Source organism: Carcharhinus amblyrhynchos, chromosome 9 (assembly GCF_965287045.1).
Source record: "Carcharhinus amblyrhynchos chromosome 9, sCarAmb.v2.hapA, whole genome shotgun sequence".
Classification (NCBI taxonomy): Eukaryota; Metazoa; Chordata; class Chondrichthyes; order Carcharhiniformes; family Carcharhinidae; genus Carcharhinus; species Carcharhinus amblyrhynchos.
The window spans coordinates 53,223,480-53,243,047 of record NC_137332.1 but is presented as its reverse complement, the minus strand read 5'-3'; the positions used below and the strand labels follow the sequence as shown (position 1 = coordinate 53,243,047).

At 43.1% G+C, this 19,568-nt stretch overlaps 1 protein-coding gene across 13 annotated transcripts in view; it reads left to right on the top strand.

The window, feature by feature from the left end:
• Window positions 1-19,568, top strand: part of pde4dip (phosphodiesterase 4D interacting protein) — a 445,155-nt gene that overhangs the window by 352,039 nt on the left and 73,548 nt on the right. For all 13 annotated transcript variants that reach the window (XM_080195665.1, XM_080195662.1, XM_080195664.1 and 10 more), the window contains 3 exons: window positions 2,548-3,070; window positions 5,102-5,337; window positions 8,272-8,323. In XM_080195665.1, the coding sequence (XP_080051791.1) occupies window positions 2,548-3,070; window positions 5,102-5,337; window positions 8,272-8,323 (811 nt within the window). The remainder of the gene's footprint in view (window positions 1-2,547; window positions 3,071-5,101; window positions 5,338-8,271; window positions 8,324-19,568) is intronic.

The following is a 19,568-nucleotide window of genomic DNA, read 5'->3' as shown; positions in this document are numbered from 1 at the left end:
ATAGTCTGCCCCCCCGCCACACCCACCACAACTCCCATGGTGGGTGGGACAGGAAAATTCCTGTCTATATCTCAGTATCTATGTGTCTAAAGTCCATTGTAAATTTACTCATCATTCTTTCCGGGCCTGCTAGGGAAAATGCATTTAGGGTTGCTTCCACATTGTTTTCAACTCCACATCCCCCCTCCCTTTTCCTCTGCTTGTCCCAAATTAAACCCAGAACTCACAGAAGACTAAGGGTTAAATTTTCCCAGGTCTTTTGAGGCAGGTGTGGAGGCGGGTAGAACCAATTCTTTAAAAAAAAGGCATCAGACTGGTTTGCTGATGTGCTCCCACCTCTGGTCTCTCTTTCCAGGAGTAGGCTGGGTCCAGTGCTAGCAAACCCTGGGCCTCTAGATGGGATGCCAATCAAGTATGCTGAGTGACTTTCACACCATGAGGCAATTTTGGCAGTATTCTGCAAGACTACTGCTATGTCAGCACCGTTTCAATTAACAGGGAACAGTTTCACAGCTGATTGTTAGAGCTGCATGGGAAATGAAAGAGTCCTAATGACTATCAGCAGAAAGTACCAAGGCTGCCATCTTCCCATATCACAGTCTTGCCCTTGAGTAAATGAGGACTTCCTGTAGACAGATGGCTCTTATCATCGTGAAAGGTCATCAACATGAGAAACTTTGTTTCTCCGTCCACATGCAATGCCAAACCAGTTGAAGATTTTCAGCATTTTCTGATTTTTATTTTATTTTGCAGAGACTGTTGGAATATTAAAAAAAAGTAGCTAATACAAGAAAATGTGGAGTCAGGAAACTGAGTCACCAGTGATGGAGCCCAAAACCCTTTTTGATGGTTGTTGAATTGAACAAACCCAGGACTTGAGTCATTAGAACATACAAAATGGGTCAAGAGGAAACCACATGGCCCATTGAGTACTGTTGGCCATTTGGCATGATCATGGCCAATCTTGGGGTTTCAACTCCATTTTCTTGCCACTACCAAATCCCTTAATTTCCAAGAGACCAAAAATCTGTTTATCCTAGCTTTAAATGTATTCATTGATGAAGCATCCACAACTATCTGGGATAGAGAATTCCACAAATTCAGAACCCTTTGAGGGAAGAAATTTCTTCTCCTCTCAGTTCTAAATGATTTGGTCCCTTATCCTGAGATCGTGCCTCTGCCTTTTAGGTTTTTGACCAATGGAAACAATCTCAGCATTCACACTATTAAGCCTGTTTCGAAACACTTACAAGTTTTGTAGCTTTTAAAAATATTCTGCTTTTTATTCTTACAGCCAAAATGAATAGCTTCACATTTCCCTATTGTACATGCCATTTGCCATCCTGTTGCCCACTTTCCTAATCTATCTGTATCTCTTTGTAGCCTCTCTGTGTCCTCACCACAGCTTACCTTTCCATCTAATTTGGTATAATCAGAAAACTTAGATACATTACTCTCCATCTCATAATGCCTTGCTACAATTGTATGGGGCTTTGATGAGATCACACCTGGAGGTCGAAAAAGAGGGTCGAATTCTCTGCCCTCCCCCCACAACTCCTGCCCCTGACCTCAACCACAAGTGCCTGTTCCTCTTTATGCAGCCTTCTAGTTGCGTTCTCAAAAGAAAACTACATTTGTCAAACAAGATTTCCCTTTAGTAAAACCATATCAACTTATTTTGATCGCGGTATGCATTTTCAAGTGCATTGTGAAGACCTCCTTAATAATAGATTTCAGCTCTTTCCCAACAATTGCTGGTAGGCTAACTGGCCTGTAGTTCATTGCTTTCTCCCTCCCTCCTTTCTTGGAAAATGGTGTAACATTTGCCAACTTTTAATCTATGGGACTATTCTTTTATCTAAGGAATTCTGGAAAATCATATCCACTACCACTACCTCTGCAGCTATCCCATTTAGAAGCCTAGGTTGTAGGCCATTGGATGCTGGGAATTTATCAGATTTTGATGCCTTAAATTTCTCCAATATGTTATCTCTGCTGATATTAATTTTTCTAAATTCTTTACTCTTTTAAGCCTATAGGTTTTTATCTATTTCTGGTTATGGAACTTGGGACTTCTACCGTGAAGACGGATACAAAATAGTTGTTCAATGCGTCTGCCATTTCCTCATTCACTATGATAATTTCTCCTGTCTCTGTTTCTCACTTTACTCACTTCCTTTCTACTGACTTAAATAAGCTCTTACAAACTGTTTATTATATTTCTGCCTCACTTATTTTTTTTTCTTTTTTATCAACTTTTTGGTGTCCCAGTGCTGGTTTCTAAAACATTCCCAATCCTCAGACTTGCTACTGTTCCTTCTCTGATGTAATGCCTCCAGTACTTAAGTAGCCTGTTCAGCTTTATTGTCCAACCCAACACATAACAAATGGGTTATTGACCAATATACTGGAGGATGGCCAAGATTATCTCTCAGCCATCCAGGAGAGAGAGAGAACTGTAGAAAAAGAAGATTCAGTAGCAAGAAGGAATTAGCAGTTTGCAATGGAAAGAAGTAATTTCATTCAGTGTTTTATTTCCTTATTCAGAATACGGTGAAGCTGATTTACACCTGTACCCATGCTACAAGGAGAATATGATCCAGAGACATTCTTCCCTAGAGAATCCAGGCTCCTCAACCTCCAAATCTTCTTTCCCGCTGACAATCAAATCCTGCCTCAGGAAAGGACTCGCAGTTAAAAACGGTGGGAAATCTAATGACATTGCCATGCTGCAACAACATGTCAATGAACTCAAAGAACAATTGACTGAATCGGACAAGATCATCCGCAGCCTGCAGTCTCGTATCCGCTCCTTCTCCACAACCAGTGATTATGCCTCCAGTCTAGAGAGGACACAAAACACTGCCCTAGGTGACATATTTGAAGCATTACAATTTGATGAGCTGTATGATGATGAGGTCTGGCAGTCCGATGGAGGTGACTATTGCCAAGCAACGACACAGTCCAACACAGAAATAAAGAAGCTCATCCACAGGGTCACCACGCTAGAATCACAGCTAAAGAGTGCTAAAGTGACAGGTCCTTCATCTAAAGGTGGCTCCTGGTCTGGGTAATATACCAAATTATTATCTTAAATAACTGTTGATCTTGTTTTCTCTCCCTATGTAATTTATCTCCTCCTGAAACAGCCACGCCTGCTGGATATGGTTCATTAGACCCTGGTAGTTATCCAGCACCTTGTCCTAGGGGCCCCTCTTCTTTGTGAGCTTGAATTAGAGTCCTTAGCTGGCTGTTTTGACAGATGGGAGCCATAACTGTTGAATCTGATCTTGTTCTTTCTAGGCTAGTGCATTTTCAGCAATCACTATTGGCTAGTGATAACAGAGTATGAGGCTTAACTAATTACTCCCTCCTAACCTGGGGTAACTGAGACTGTAACATTCCTGAGTTGTTAAGACACAATATACGTCATGGATAATTTACAAATTTTAAAGCATTCAGTGACTGGGATAGTTTATTAGGAATTAAGGTTTTTTTGCCCTGCAGTATTTTCTATCCACTAAAATCAAAATGAATGGATGAAACCTTTAGGCCTTTCTGAATTGTAGGCTTTCTACTGCTTAATGCAATAAATATAGAAAGTTGTGTGATTGGTTTCTTCCCTTGTTCATCATGACATTCTGAGCTCTGGAGAGAGTGAACCCACACCATAGGAGATCAAAGTTGGTTTCTGGTCAGATGGAAGGGGAAGCAGACATGTTAACCAAGTTAGAAGATTTCCTCATATATTCGGTCCAACCTATTAAATACATGTCTTAATCTCCTTTCAATAGTGCAATGGATGCCTGGTTAAAATAATTACTTGTCTGTGAGTATCATTTGAGGCTGACTCATTACCTTGGGGTTTTCCATTCGTTCACACATTGCATCACAATAAAAAAAACTTATTTACTTTAACATGATTCTCAGAAACATCTCCAAGCACTTTACTTTCAAGACCATGTTGCTACCCATTTTTCACACAAGATTGTATAAAAAAACCTATTGAATTGAATGACCAGTTAATATATTTATGCGGCACAGTAGCACAGTGGTTAGCACTGCTGCTTCATAGCTCCAGGGTCCTGTGTTCACTTCCCGGCTTTGGTCACTGTCTGTGTGGAGTTTGCACATTCTCCTCGTGTCTCCTTGCATTTTTTCCAGGTGCTCCGGTTTCCTCCCACAGTCCAAAGATGTGCGGGCTAGGTTGATTGGCCATGCTAAAATTGCGCCTTAGTGTCCTGAGTTGCGCAGTTTAGAGGGATTAGCGGGTAAATATGTAGAGATAAGGGAGTAGGACTGGGGTGGGATTGTGGTTGGTGCAGACTCGATGGGCCAAAAGGCCTCTTTCTGCACTGTAGGGTTTCTATGATTTCTATGATATTAGTTGAGGAAAAAATGCCATCCATATATTGGAAGAAATTTTACCATTAGTTTTCATAGTTTATTTGTTAGTGTCACAAGTAGCTTACAGTCACACTGTAATGAAGTTACTGTGGAAATCCCCTAGTCATCAAACTCTTGCACCTGTTTGGGTACACGGAGGGAGAATTTAGCATGGCCAATGCATCTAATCTGCACATTTTTGGACTATGGGAGGAAACTGGAGCACCCGAAGGAAACCCATGCAGATATTGGGAGAACGTGCGGACTCCACACAGACAGCGACCCAAGTCGGGAATCAAACCTGGGTCCCTGGCGCTGCGAGGCAGCAGTGCTAACCACTGTGCCACCATGCTGCCATTTTGTAATGAGATCCTTCAGGTGTCCACCTGAACAGACAAGTGAACAGAGGGCTGGCACGGTGGTTAGCACCACTGTTTCACAGTGCCACAGACTGAAGTTTGATTCCAGCAGAAGTTTGGTGACTTTTTGTCTGGAGTTTGCATGTGTCTGCATGCCTTTTCTCCCACAATCCAAAGATATGCAGGTTAGGTGGATTGGCCATGTTAAATTGCCCCTTAGTGTCTGAAGGTGTGTAATTTAGTGGATTAGCTATTGTAAATGCATGGGTAGGCCTGGTTAAGATGCTATTTAGAGTGTTGCTGCAGACACTGTAGGGATTCTATGACAGAGACAATGACCCTGTTTTGCATTCCAGGAAATACGACTGCTTAATTCAGGCCCAGGCACGGGAACTGTCCCACCTCCGCCAGAAGATGCGTGAGGGCAGAGGTATCTGCCACATTCTGAAGCAACATCTGGGGGATACCACTAAGTCCTTTGAGGAGCTGCTTAGAGCAAATGATATTGATTACTATATGGGACAGAGCTTCCGAGACCAGCTTGCACAGGGGAGCCAATTGGCAGAGAGGATCACTCATAAACTGACCGGACGTAAGTTAGCTCTTACTTCTTTTGAATTGGTATTAGTCTGTTACATTAGAGTCATAGTTTTACAGCACAGCAAGATGCTCTTCAGTACATCGTGTTGGCATCAGCCATCAAGCAACTATCTATTCTAATCCCATTTTCCAGCACTTGATCCATATCCTTGTATGCTATGGTGTTTCAAGCGCTCATCTAAATGTGAAGGTTTCTGGCTCTATCATTCTTTCAGGCAGAGTTCCAGATTCCTACTACCCTTTCACCCATCAGTGAAAAATCTTTCCTCAAATCTGCTCCTTACATAAATCTATGCCCCTTGGTTATTGACCTCTCTACTAAGGGGAAAAGTTTCTTCCTATGTACTTTGTCTACATCCCTCATAATTTTGTACACCTCAATCAGGGCCCCTCATGAGTGCCTTCTCAGTTCTAAGGAAAACAATTCCAACCAAACCAGCCTCTCTTCATAGCTGAAATGCTCCAGCCCAGCCAATGTCCTGGTGAATCCCGTCTGCGCCCTTTCTAATGCAATCACAACCTTCCTATAATGTGGCACCCAGAACTGCACATCGCTGTGGTCTATTGAGTATTTTGTTAAGCTCCATCATAACCTCCCTGCTTTTATATTCTATGTCTCAGCAAATAAAGAAAAGCATCTCATTTGCCTTCATAACTACCTTATCTGTCTGTGCTGTTGCCTTTAGGGATCTTTGGAAATGCACACCAAAGTCGTTCTGGCTCTTTGTTCTTCCTAAGGTCCAACTATATTCCTTGTATATTCCCTTGCATTGATTGTCCTCCCAAAATGCATTATCTCACACTTTTCAGAGTTAAATTCTGTTTCTTTCTCCATCTGAATTGCCCTGTATCCTAGGGCTTTGCTCCTCTCTATTTACCACCCCACCAATTTTCCTGTTATCTGCAAACTTACTGATCATGCTCCCCACATTCATGTCTACATTCTTAATGTACACTGCAAACAGCAAGGGACCCAGGACCAGTTCTGCGGTACGCCAACGGACACAGGTTTCTAGTCTCAAAAACAACCTTCAACCATCAACTTCTGCCTGTTGCCACTGAGCCAAATTGCCCTGGATCCCATGGCCTCTTACTTTCTTGATCAGCCTCCCATGGGGTAACTTGTCAAAAGCCTTACTGAAGTTCATGTAAACTACAGCAACTGCACTACTCTCATGTACACACCTAGTCATCTCCTTGAAAAATTCAAAGTTGTTTGACATAATCTTCCCCTGACAAAGCCATGCTGACTATCCTTAGTTAATTCTGTCCCTCTCAGTTTTTTCCAATATTTGTCCTACCACTGAAGTTAGACTCGCTGGCCTGCAGTTACCTGTTTTTTTTCCTACTACCCTTCTTGAATAATGGTACCACATTAGCTGTTCTCCAGTCCTCTGATACCTCTCCTGTGGCCAGACAGGATTTGAAAACCAGTGTCAGAGCCCCTGCAAACTCCTCCCTTGCCTCAAAATTAACCTAAGGTACATGTCATCTGAGTCCGGGGATTTATTTGCTTAAGACTGTTTAAATCTGCTAAAACCTCTCCCCCCTCAATGATAATCTGACAGTTATATCACAGTTTCTCTCCTTTCTATCCTACATCGTCCTTCTCTATAGTAAATACAGATGCAAAATACTCATTTAGTACCTCACCTACATCTTTAAATTGTTGTACGTACATTGTTACATAATGGTCATGTCTGTTTCTGTTAGAAAATTAGTGAGAGCTCTCCCTGTGGCTGAATAAATGCATTGCAATGTCTAGCCAGTGAGTCATGAAATAGAAACATAGAAAGTAGTAGGAGTAGGCCATTCACCCCTTCGAGCCTGCTCTGCCATTCATTTTGATCATAGCTGATCATCAAACTCAACATCCTAACCCCACCATTCACCGATATCCCATGGAAGCTAAGTAAAATAAACTAAATAGAAGGGCCCAAACTCCTGTTGCTGTTCTGTGCAGCATTAGCCAATCTCAGTCAGGTTGACGATAGGGAAAGAAGAAATAAATTGTATTTATATATTTTTGTGATCTCATAGTATTCCAAAACATTTTCCCACCCAATAAAGTATCCTTGTTGTGTGATTACTGTTCTAATGTAGGTAAATGTGGTAAGGTCTGATAATGAACAATGTTATAAACAATCCAATGATCTATTTTGATGGTTGATTGAAGAATAAAAGCTGGCCAGGGCACAGAGAGAATTTTCCTGCTCTGGGGATTTTAATATTTACCTGAGAGGGCATCATTTTCTTGAGAGAGATGGAATCACCAAGAGTTCATGATTCTCTCAGTAGTTCACTGAAGCATCAACCTACATAATGTACTCAAGTCTCTGGAGTGGTCCTTGAACCCACAACCTGCTGACTCAGTAATAGAGTGCTACCACTACATCAAGGATGTCTCTCATATAATTTCCTTGCACAATCCCTGCCCAAAGAATTCTTTTCACCCTTCCATTTGTGATTGTTCACACTGCTGCAGTGGACATGTTCTATAACTACAACAGCAAAATTCCTGTTATCTGCAACTCTAACAACCAGAATTACCGTAACTGGAATTCTGGGGTCAGGTCTGTCAGTTTGACATTACAGCCGTCAACCTCACCAGTAATAGTTATTGGTGACCCGTCTTCACTCTGGTCTCAGCCTCCCACTGCTCTGCACCACCATGTTCCCTCAGCACTGCTCACTTGATTTATGCTCACCTTGCAGTTTTCATGACCTCAACATCTGCATGATCATCCTGGAGCTTTCTCATTGATGAAAACACGGAGCTCACCTTGCATGTTAACTAGTATATTTAATTAATCCAGCATTTCCATTCCTGGAGCATGCTAGATAACCAACATTGTCCTATATTTGAAAACCAACCATTTAATTCACTTTTCTAGTGTTGTACCGTAATCTTTTTGTGCCTTTGCAGGAGACCCTTTGGACCTCAGTGACAAAGGAGACCAGGAACTGCTTGTTGTCAGGTAAGGCATTGACACTAAACCATTCACTTTCTGTGGAATTTCAAGTCAGAGATTTGAACAATCTCCATCAGATATTAAATTTGTAGGTTGATGTAATATGAGGGACAACTGCTTAATATTGTGAAGTTTTACTATTACTTTAACTCATTTGATTAACGATTTTGTTACTGCTTCTACCAGAACTGTAGAAGAATGAATTTGAGACAAACCCATTAAATGATCATATTCTATTTTCCTATGTAATGTCAGTGATTATATTTGTCACTAATGGCAACACAGTAGTTAGCACTGCTGCCTCACAGCACCAGGGAGCCAGGTTCAATTCTGGCCTTGGGTGAATGTCTGTGTGGAGAGTCGGTGTGGATTTGATGGGTCAAATGGCTTCCTGTGGATAGAATGGATTCTGTGGTTTGTATGAAATTATTGGATGCTTAAAACATCTTTTTACCTGAAGAACTTTGGTACCAGTATACCATGCTCCAGTTTCTGCTGATAGTGACTGATCATTTGCCTAAAACTGCAGAATGTAAATGGAGGGAAAGTTTGGGTGTGCATTGATATGGCTGGTGGCTCAACCTATGTCCACCTTACACTCTGGATTTGCATTACATATTTTCCAATTTCTGTTAGATTCATCTCTGTAGAGTGTCAGCAACAGTATTTCTTGATATATTGGTATAACTCCAGTGCAACTCACTGCTTGGAATTTCAGAACCAACGTACATGGTTGGTCCTCTTTTAGAATGCATCAAAACATTTGAAGAAATCACTCAGTTTATATATAATGGGAATAAATATAAGAGGATTTTCAGAAATTGTTACATAGACATAAAACAGTGCAGCACAGTACAGGCCCTTTGGCCCTCGATGTTGTGCCGAGCATTGTCCAAAACCAAGATCAAGCTATCCCACTCCTTATTCTGGTGTGCTCCATGTGCCTATCCATTAACCACTTGAAAGTTCTGAAAGTGTCCGACTCCACTATCACAGCAGGTAGTCCATTCCACATCCCAACCACTCTCTGAATAAAGAACCTACCCTCGGACATGTCTCCTATATCTCCTACCATGAACTTATAGTTATGCCCCCTAGTAATGGCTACATGCACCCGAGGAAATAGTCTCTGAACGTCCACTCTATCCCCCTCATCATCATATAAACCTCTATTAAGTCACCTCTCATCCTTCTCCACTCTAAAGAGAAAAGCCCCAGCTCCCTCAATCTTTCCTCATAAGACCTACCCTCCAAACCAGGCAGCATCCTTGGTAAGTCTCCTCTGCGCACTCTCCAATGTTTCCACATCCTTCTTATAGTGAGGTGACCAGAACTGAACACTATTCCAAATGTGGTCTCACAAGGTCCTGTACAGTTGCAGCATAACCCCACGGCTCTTAAACTCAAACCCCCATTAATAAATGCTAACACACTACAGGCGTTCTTCACGGCTCTATCCACTTGAGTGGCAACTTCAGAGATCTGTGGATATGAACCCCAAGATCTCTCAGTTTCTCCACATTCCTCAGAACTCTGCCAGTGACCCTGTAATCCATATTAAAATTTGTCCGACCGAAATGAATTGCCTTGCACTTATCAGGGTTAAACTCCATCTGCCATTTTTCAGCCCAGCTCTGCATCCTATCAATGTCTCTTTGCAGCCTACAACAGTCCTCCACTCATCCATTACTCCACCTATTTTGGTGTCATCAGCAAATTTACTAACCCACCCTTCAGCCCCCTCCTCCAAGTCATTGATAAAAATCACAAATAGCAGAGGACCCCAGCACTGATCCCTGTGGTACACCGCTGGTAACTAGTCTCCAGTCTGAAAATTTTCCATCCACCACCACCCTCTGTCGTCTATGAGATAGCCGGTTACTTATCCAATCGGCCAAATTTCCCTCTATCCCACACCTCCTTACTTTCTTCATAAGCCTACCATGGGAAACCTTATCAAACGCCTTACTAAAATCCATGTATACAACATCAACTGCTCTACCTTCATCCACACATTCAGTTACCTCCTCAAAGAATCAGATTTGTGAGGCAAGACTTACCCTTCACGAATCCGTACTATCCTGGATTAAGCTGCATCTTTCCAAATGGTCATAAATCCTATCCCTCAGGACCTTTTCCATTAACTTACCGACTACCGAAGTAAGACTTACTGGCCTATAATTAACAGGATCACTCCTACTTTCTTTCTTGAACAGAGGAACAACATTCGCCACTCTCCAGTCCTCTGGCACTATCCTCGTGGACAGTGAGGACCCAAAGGCTCTGCAATCTTATCCCTTGCCTCCCAAAGAATCCTAAGATATATCCCATCTTGCTCAGGGGACTTATCAACCCTCAGGTTTTTCAAAATTGCTAATACAGCTTCCCTCAGAACATCTACCTCCTCCAGCCTATCAGCCTGTCTCACACGCTCACCCTCAAAAACATGGCCCCTCTCCTTGGTGAACACCGATGAAAAACATAAGAACATAAGAACGTAAGAAATAGGAGCAGGAGTAGGCCATCTAACCCTTCGAGCCTGCCCCGCCATTCAATAAGATCATGGCTGATCTGTCGTGGCTCAGTTCCACATTCCCGCCCTCTCCCCATAACCCTTAATCCCCTCTCTTATCAAAAACCCATCAACCCGCGTCTTAAAAATATTTAGCGAGGTAGCCTCCACCACTTCAACGGGCAGAGAATTCCAGAGATTCACTACCCTTTCAGTGAAGAAGTTCCTCCTCAACTCCGTTCTAAACCGCCCCCCTTTATCTTGAGGCTGTGCCCCCTAGTCCTATTATCCTTTCTGAGCGGGAAGAGTCTCTCCACCTCTATCCTATCCATCCCATTCATCATCTTATACGTCTCAATGAGATCTCCCCTCATTCTTCTAAACTCTAATGAGTACAAGCCTAGTTTATTCAGCCTCTCCTCATAGCTCAACCCCCTCAACTCCGGCATCAGCCTAGTAAACCTCCTCTGCACTCCCTTCAAGGCCAAAATATCCTTGCGTAAGTACGGCGCCCAAAACTGCACACAGTACTCCAGCTGCGGCCTCACCAATGCCCTATACAGCCGCAGCAAGACCTCCCTACTTTTATATTCAATCCCCCTCGCTATGAAGGCCAGCCTTTCTGATCACCTGCTGCACCTGCAAGCTGGATTTTTGCGACTCATACACAAGGACCCCAAGGTCCCTCTGCACCGTCGCCTGCTGCAGTTTTTCGCCACGTAAGTAATAATCCTTCCTACCATTATTCCTACCAAAGTGGACCACCTCGCACTTGCCAACATTAAATTCCATTTGCCATTTCCTGGCCCATTCGCCCAGCCTATCTAGATCCTTCTGTAGACTCTCCACACCCTCCGCACAATTTGCCTTTCCTCCAATCTTGGTGTCATCAGCAAATTTCGACATCCTACACTCGGTTCCCTCCTCCAGATCATCTATATAAATGGTAAATAGCTGAGGCCCCAGCACCGACCCCTGAGGCACTCCACTAGTCACCAACCACCAATCCGAATAGCACCCACTGACCCCCACTCTCTGCCTCCTATTTGACAACCAATCCTCTATCCACGCTAACACCCTACCCCCAACTCCCTGTCCCCTGACCTTCTGCAATAACCTCCTGTGAGGTACCTTGTCAAACGCCTTCTGAAAATCCAGAAAGACCACATCCACCGGCTCTCCTCTATCCACCGCCCTAGACACATCCTCATAGAACTCCAGTAAATTTGTCAGACACGACTTCCCTTTAACGAAACCATGCTGCGTCTGCTCTATCAAGCAATTCCTCTCAAGATGCCTCGCTATTTCCTCCTTGATGACAGATTCTAACATTTTACCTACAACAGACGTTAAACTAACCGGCCTATAATTCCCTGCCTTTTGCCTGGCACCCTTCTTAAACAACAGCATAACATTAGCCGCTTTCCAATCCTCCGGCACTTCCCCGGAATCCAGCGACGTCTGGAAAATAACCACCAAGGCATCCACTATCACCTCCGCCATTTCTTTCAGAACCCTCAGATGCATTCCATCCGGTCCTGGCGACTTGTCCACAATCAGTCCCTCCAGTCTGTTGAGCACCTCCTCTCTAGTAACAGTAATGTCATTAAGACCCTCCAGTCCTACTACCTTTCCATCTCTAACACCCGGCAAATTATTCATGTCCTCCTCCATGAAGACAGAAACAAAAAAGTTATTCAGGACCTCAGCCATATCCCCATCCCCTACCACTAAGTCCCCCTTCTCATCCTCTAAGGGTCCAACGTTCACCCTAGCCAGCCTCTTCCTTTCTATATATTTATAAAAACTCTTGCTATCCTTTTTTATATTAAGCGCAAGCCCAGCTTCATAGTTTCTCCTACCCTCCTTTATCAACTTCTTTGTCAATTTTTGTTGACATTTAAACCTCTCCCAATCCTCTTCTCGCCCACTACGCTTTGCTACTCTAAACGCCTCCACTTTTAATTTAACACTTTCCTTCACCTCCTTCGTTATCCACGGCTTATTACCTCTCCTCCTACTGTCCTTTTTGACCATTGGAATAAATTTCTGCTGAGCACCAAGAAAGATCTCCTTAAAGATCCTCCACTGCTCCTCAGCAGACCTACCTTCCAACGCGCTCCCCCAGTCCACATTCGCCAATTCTTCTCTCATCCTACCGTACTCCCCTCTGTTCAAACAAAGGACGCGCGTCTGGGAACCCACTTTCTCCTCCTCCATCTGCACCAGAAACTCCACCATACAATGATCACTCTCCCCAAGAGGATCCTTCACCGCAAGGTCCCTAATTCTACCCGCCTCATTACATAGCACCAGATCCAAGATAGCTCGCTCCCTCGTCGGCTCCAACACACACTGTTCGAGGAAACTATCCCGGCAGCATTCCAAGAACTCCTCCTTGAGCCCACCGCGTCCAACATGGGTCGACCAATCTATATGTAGATTGAAATCCCCCATAACTACAGCTGTCCCATTCCTGCACGCCGCACTTATTTGTGCATTAACAGCCCGCCCCACCTCCAGATCATTATTTGGGGGTCTATAGATGACACCCACCAGCGTCTTCCTCCCTTTGCTGTTCCTAATCTCTACCCACAACGATTCCGCTTTCTGCTCCTTGGCTCCAATATCATCCCTTGCTACCAACCTGATGCTATCCTTAATCAGCAGAGCTACACCCCCCCCGCTTTTCCCTCCTGCCTATCCTTCCTAAACACTTGATATCCCTGGACATTCAGCTCCCAGTCCCTGTCACCTTGCAGCCACGTCTCTGTAATGGCCACCAGATCATATCCATTTGTGCTGATCTGCGCCACCAGCTCATCCACTTTATTCCGAATCCTTCGTGCATTCAGGTAAAGTGCCTTCATCCCAGCCTTCACCTGGACCCTATTTGCCGTAATGCCGCGAACCGTACTCACGCCCCCTACTCCCTTTATTATTGGGACATCCTCGGCCTCTTCCCTTACCTGTACCCTCTCCTCAACTTTAGCCCCTGTAACGTCACCTACCCTCGCACCCTCCACCCCCCTAATTAGTTTAAAGCCCTGTCTACAGTCCTCTTTACTCTATTCGCCAGCACTCTGGTCCCAGCACGGTTCAGACCAACCCCATCCCGCCCAAACAGGTCCCACCTACCCCAATACTGATGCCAATGCCCCATAAATTCAAACCCATTCCTCCCACACCAATCCCTGAGCCACCCATTCACTTCCTTAATCCTATCTACCCTACGCCCGTCTGCACTCGGTTCAGGCAGTAGCCCAGAGATAACTACCTTGTCGGTTCTACTCTTTAATTCCATTCCCAGCTTCTCATACTCCCTCCCCAGATCCTCAGTTCGCATTTTGCCTACGTCATTGGCACCCACATGTACCACAACGACCGGATTCTCACCCCCCCACTCCAGGTTCCTCTGCAGCCCAGATGCGAGCATTCATCACCTCTCTAATCTCTTCTGACCCCATGCACAAGTTCCCACTACTATCCTTGACCAGCCCTGACCTCACCCTGGTCATTGTTTAATTTCTCACGTAAGAGTAAAAAGCCTTGGGGTTTTCCTTGATCTGACCCACCAAAGACTTCTCATGCCCCCTCCTAGCTCTCCTAAGCCCATTTTTAACTCATTCCTTGCGACATTGTAACACTCAAGCGACCCAACTGAACCTTGTTTTCTCATCTTTACATACACTTCCTTTTTCCTTTTGACAAGACATTCAGCCTCTTTTGTGAACCATGGTTCCCTCATTCGGCCATTTCCTCCCTGCCTTACAGGGACATACCTTTCAAGGACATGCAGTATTTGTTCCTTGAACAACTTCCACTTTTCATTTGTGCCTTTCCCTGACAGTTTCTGTTCCCACCTTATGCTCCCTAATTCTTGCCTAATTGCATCATAATTACCCCTCCCCCAATTATAAACCTTGCCCTGCCGTATGGCCCTATCCCTCTCCATTGCAATAATGAAAGACAAGGAGTTTACCAGGAGGCTTGTTAGAAACTCAGGTCTATAGTCCAAGGGGAAATATAGCAGTAAATGGGAAGCAATGGGTTGGGCTAATGGGTGTTTCTCAGATTGACACAGTCTTAGGAATGCAGTACCTTCAGTCTGGACCAGAAGTATACTGACCACTATATTGGTTCAGATATTCTGTTGACTCCTTCAAGCAGCTGCCATGCACAGCTGTCCACCACCAAACTGATTTTACATTCCAGATAAAAATCATCCCGAGAGTGTGAGACAGACCTAGGGGAGAGGAAAGGTAAGTCAGAAATTGGGAATATAGGTAGCCAGATGGATGTGAAAAAAGACGACTGAGAAAGGAAGCAATATTGAAGGAAGAGATACAATTAATACAGATTGATTTAGAGAGAGTGAAACCAATTGATACATAACTACATCACACAAAAAGACAAGGAAAACCTGAATATTGTTCCCTATTTTTTCTCTCCCTCCTTTCTTGGACAGTAGTGTTGCATATGCTACCTTTCAATCCATTGGGCTATTGTAGAATCTAGGGAATTTTTGAAGATTGCTTCTTGTGCATCCAATATCTGTGCAGCCACCTCTCCTAGAACACTAGGATGTAGGTTCAGAAGATTTCTCAGTTAAGTTCCTCACTCTCAGTAGCTCTTTGGTTACCCTCTTTCTGGTATATTTTTCACGTGTTGCAACTTTTGTCAGTCTTTGCCTGAAGGTGGAATCCGTCCCATTGCAGCATTAATATTTTAGGCATATGCCCAAAGGCAATTGAAACAGATTTTTCTCGGGTGAGGGAGCAGGTGCTGTGCTATGAGCAGATAGTGCACTGTTAGTTAGAAATCCTCACTCCATTCAGTTAAAGACACAATATGCAGAAACAAGATACGTGAAATAAATTGGTGTCACCATCACAGTAAGGCATTGTCATGTACAGCGTCATCAGGGAGTGCAGTATCACAAGGTTATGGTGTCTTCTGGAGATAGTGTCAATTGGGTACATTATCATCATTCTCATGGTGGCACAAAGGTACAGTGCCATAAGACACAGTTTCATCAGAATACTGTGTTGCCAGGGGACAGAGAATGATCATCAACCATATAAAATCTTCAAAAATTGAACTGTGAGGCTAGATTTATACTTTCTTTACCTACAGAACAACTACACCTGCACAGTTTCCTCTCATCCTGTTTTCCAGTGACATATCTGAAGACTACAGTTGGCAAGCTGGCTGGTCTCAGTTGATCACATCCTTAAACCAGTGAGCTGCCTCTGGATGCTAAACTGGTACTCAATGGAAATATGTTAATTCAGCCCAAGGCACAATTTGAAAGAAGCTTTGAATCCTTGATGCTAGGGCATGCCTGACCTCATGGGCTATTTTGGGCTTGAAAACAGGGTCAAGTCCATTTTTAATCTTTTAAATGTGATTTACATCATTTTCATCTCCTACAAATACTATCATCCCAAGGCTGATTTGAGATTACACCAGGATTTGTAAATGATACAAATAAGGTTAGACCAGAAAATTGAATTATTATTTGGGTCACTATCCAGAGGGCAGGGCAGTTACCACGGTGGCACAGTGATTAGCACTGTTGCCTCACAGCGCCGGGGACCTGAGTTCGATTCTCAGCTTAGGTCACTGTCTCTGGAGTCTGCATGTTCATCCCGTGTCCACATAGGTTTCCTCCAGGTGCTCCAGTTTCCTCCAACAGTCAGAAAGACATGCTGGTTAGGCGCTAAATTGTCCTCAATGTATCCGAACAGACTCCAGATTGTGGTGACTCAGGGATTTTCATGGTTAGTGTAAGCCTACTTGCGACACTAATAAATAAACTTTTAAATAAAAAATAATTGGCTCAAAAAAAAGCTGATGGGAAAGGGGAAGGAGTTGGAGGGAGAGATGAGGGGGAATCATTGCATACATGTTGTTGCGATCTGAAATGCATGGTCTGAAAGAATGGTGGAAGCAGATTCAATAGTATGTTCACAAGGAACTTTGATAATAAAAGAGAAAAAATTTTCAGGATAATGGGACTCATTGGACTCATTTCCAAATTTCTGCAAACAATCGGTGAAAGCACAATGAGCCAAACAGCCACCCTCTGTGTTGTATAGTTCTATGAATAGCTCTTGAGATTCACAGGTCTTAAACTGACAAAAGTTGTCTCCATTATTAATTTACAACCTGAAAATTGACCAATCATAAAGCATCTATCATTGTTCTGACTTCTTAAGCAATGAGCAAACTAGTTTTGGCTGCAAAAATTGGGAAATGTTTCTTAAGACTGGGAGAAAAACAGAAGCAAAGATCCAGACAAGTTGTTTGTTTGAACAAACCTTCCATGTCTTTTGAATTCTGGGGACTGCAGAGCATTCCATATGAAATATTAACATTTGTGAAGCTTCTGCCTGAATTTGAATAGATTGCTGTTCATTTGTCTCACTTGGCCAGACATCTAGGACTTTAAAAAGTTGTTTTGGAATTTAGGAACATGGCTGTGGAGCACTTGAAAGTGTGACATATTATATCAAAGGCGGAGTTCTCCTTATTGCTCACAAATGAGGATTAAATTCAAAGTGCAAACTTGTCCTTCATATCAAGAGGAAGTTTGTCAGCTGCTACATTAATCAACACGTGTGATATTCAACTAGCAGATAGTCACCCCAACATCCAGTTTATATTTAAATTATTGATGAGCCAGTTCAAGCATTAACTCTGACACCAGAGGTGCTTGATCTAACTTCACCTTAACACAAAGAAGCAAGCACATTTTTTTTCTGTTGATACACCACATCTTTACAGAACTTAATTCTTGAAAAGGGAGTAATTCAAAACAAAATTATCTTGTTATCATAGCATGCAATGACATAACCAAAATATGAGGGTAAATTCATTCTTTTTCAGGCATATGGCTTAAGGCTGGTCTGTGAGAGTATAGTGAAATAGGGAGGGCAGAAATATTGAGAGTTGGAAAATCATAATGAAAAGCATTTAGCAGATTTCTCTTTGCGCTTTGTTAGTGATAAGAACTGAAAACATTATCCACTCTCTTGACAAATGATGCTGAGTATTTCCAGCATTTTCACCTTTACGATGCCATTGTGCAAAAGTTGCATGTTTTCCTTTGTAATTTATAACTTTGTAAAGTCTGTTTGGAAACAACTTATCTCTCCTGCCCCATCTTCTTCCCCATCAATAATCTGTGTGCTTTCAACCCAAATGGTTAGCTACATCCCAAAACTGATTTCTTTCAGAATAAGTAATTCTGCCATTCACAAACTCTGGTGAAATCATAAAGCATTCTCCAAAAATGTTTTCATTATTTTGTTAGAAACTGTGAGCATGGTGCATCCTTCTAATGTAGAGCAACCACAGATAATCTTCTCATTTGTCTTAATCTTTTCAATTTCAGTTATGAACTGAGGTATGTGTCATGACTAGGTTTCTCAATTTAAAATGAACATTTTTATCATGCAGATGGTATCCATATAAACTGCTTGTTTTTTTCAACAAAGTAAAATTGTCTATGTATGGGCACATATTCTGTCAGATAAAAGGTAATTTTGCTGGAAGAGTGATTTGATTTATTATTGTCTGATGTATTGGTATACAGTGAAAAGTATTGCCTCTACATGCCATAGAGACAAAGCATGCCGTTCGGAGAGAAGGAATAGAGAGTGCAGAACGTAGTATTACAGTCAAAGAACAAAGAACAATACTGCACAGAAACAGGCCCTTCAGCCCTCCAAGCCTGCGCCGCTCATGAGCCCAACTAGACCATTCATTTGTATCCCTCTATTCCCAGTCTGTTCATGTGGCTGTCTAGATAAGTCTTAAACGATCCCAGCGTGTCCGCCTCAACCATCAGTGCATTCCAGGCCCCCACCCTCTGTGTAAAATATGTTTCCCCTGACATCTGTGTTGAACCTTGCCCCCCTCATCTCGAACGTGTGACCCCTTGTGTTCGTCACCTCTGACCTGGGTAAAAGCTTCCCACTGTTCACCCTATCTATGCCCTTCATAATTTTATAACCTCTATTAAGTCGCCCCTCATCCTCCATCTTTCCAGGGAGAACAACCCCAGTTTACCCAATCTCTCCTCATAGCTAAGATCCTCCACATCAGGAAACATCCTGGTAAACCTTTTCTGTACTCTCTTCAAAGCCTCCACGTCCTTCTGGTAGTGTGGTGACCAGAACTGGACACAGTATTCCAAATGCGGCCTAACCAACGTTCTATATAGCTGCAACATCATATGCCAACTTTTATACTCAATGTCCCGTCCAATAAAGGCAAGCATGCCATATGCTGCCTTCACCACCCTCTCCACCTGTGCTGACACCTTTAAGGATTTGTGGACTTGCACAGCCAGGTCCTTCTGTGTGTCTATACTCCTGATGGTTCTGCCATTTATTGTATTGCTCCCCCCTACATTAGATCTACCGAAATGCATCACTTTGCATTTATCTGGATTAAATTCCATCTGCCATTTCTCTGCCCAATTTTCCAGCCTATCTATATCCTGCTGTATTCTCTGACAATGTTCATCACTATCCGCAACTCCAGCTATCTTTGTGTCATCCGCAAACTTACTCATCACGCCAGCTACATCTTCTTCCAAATCATTTATATATATCACAAACAGCAGAGGTCCCAGTACAGAGCCCTGCAGAACACCACTAGTCACAGACCTCCAACTGGAAAAAGACCCCTCCATTGCTACCCTCTGTCTTCTATGGCCAAGCTAGTTCT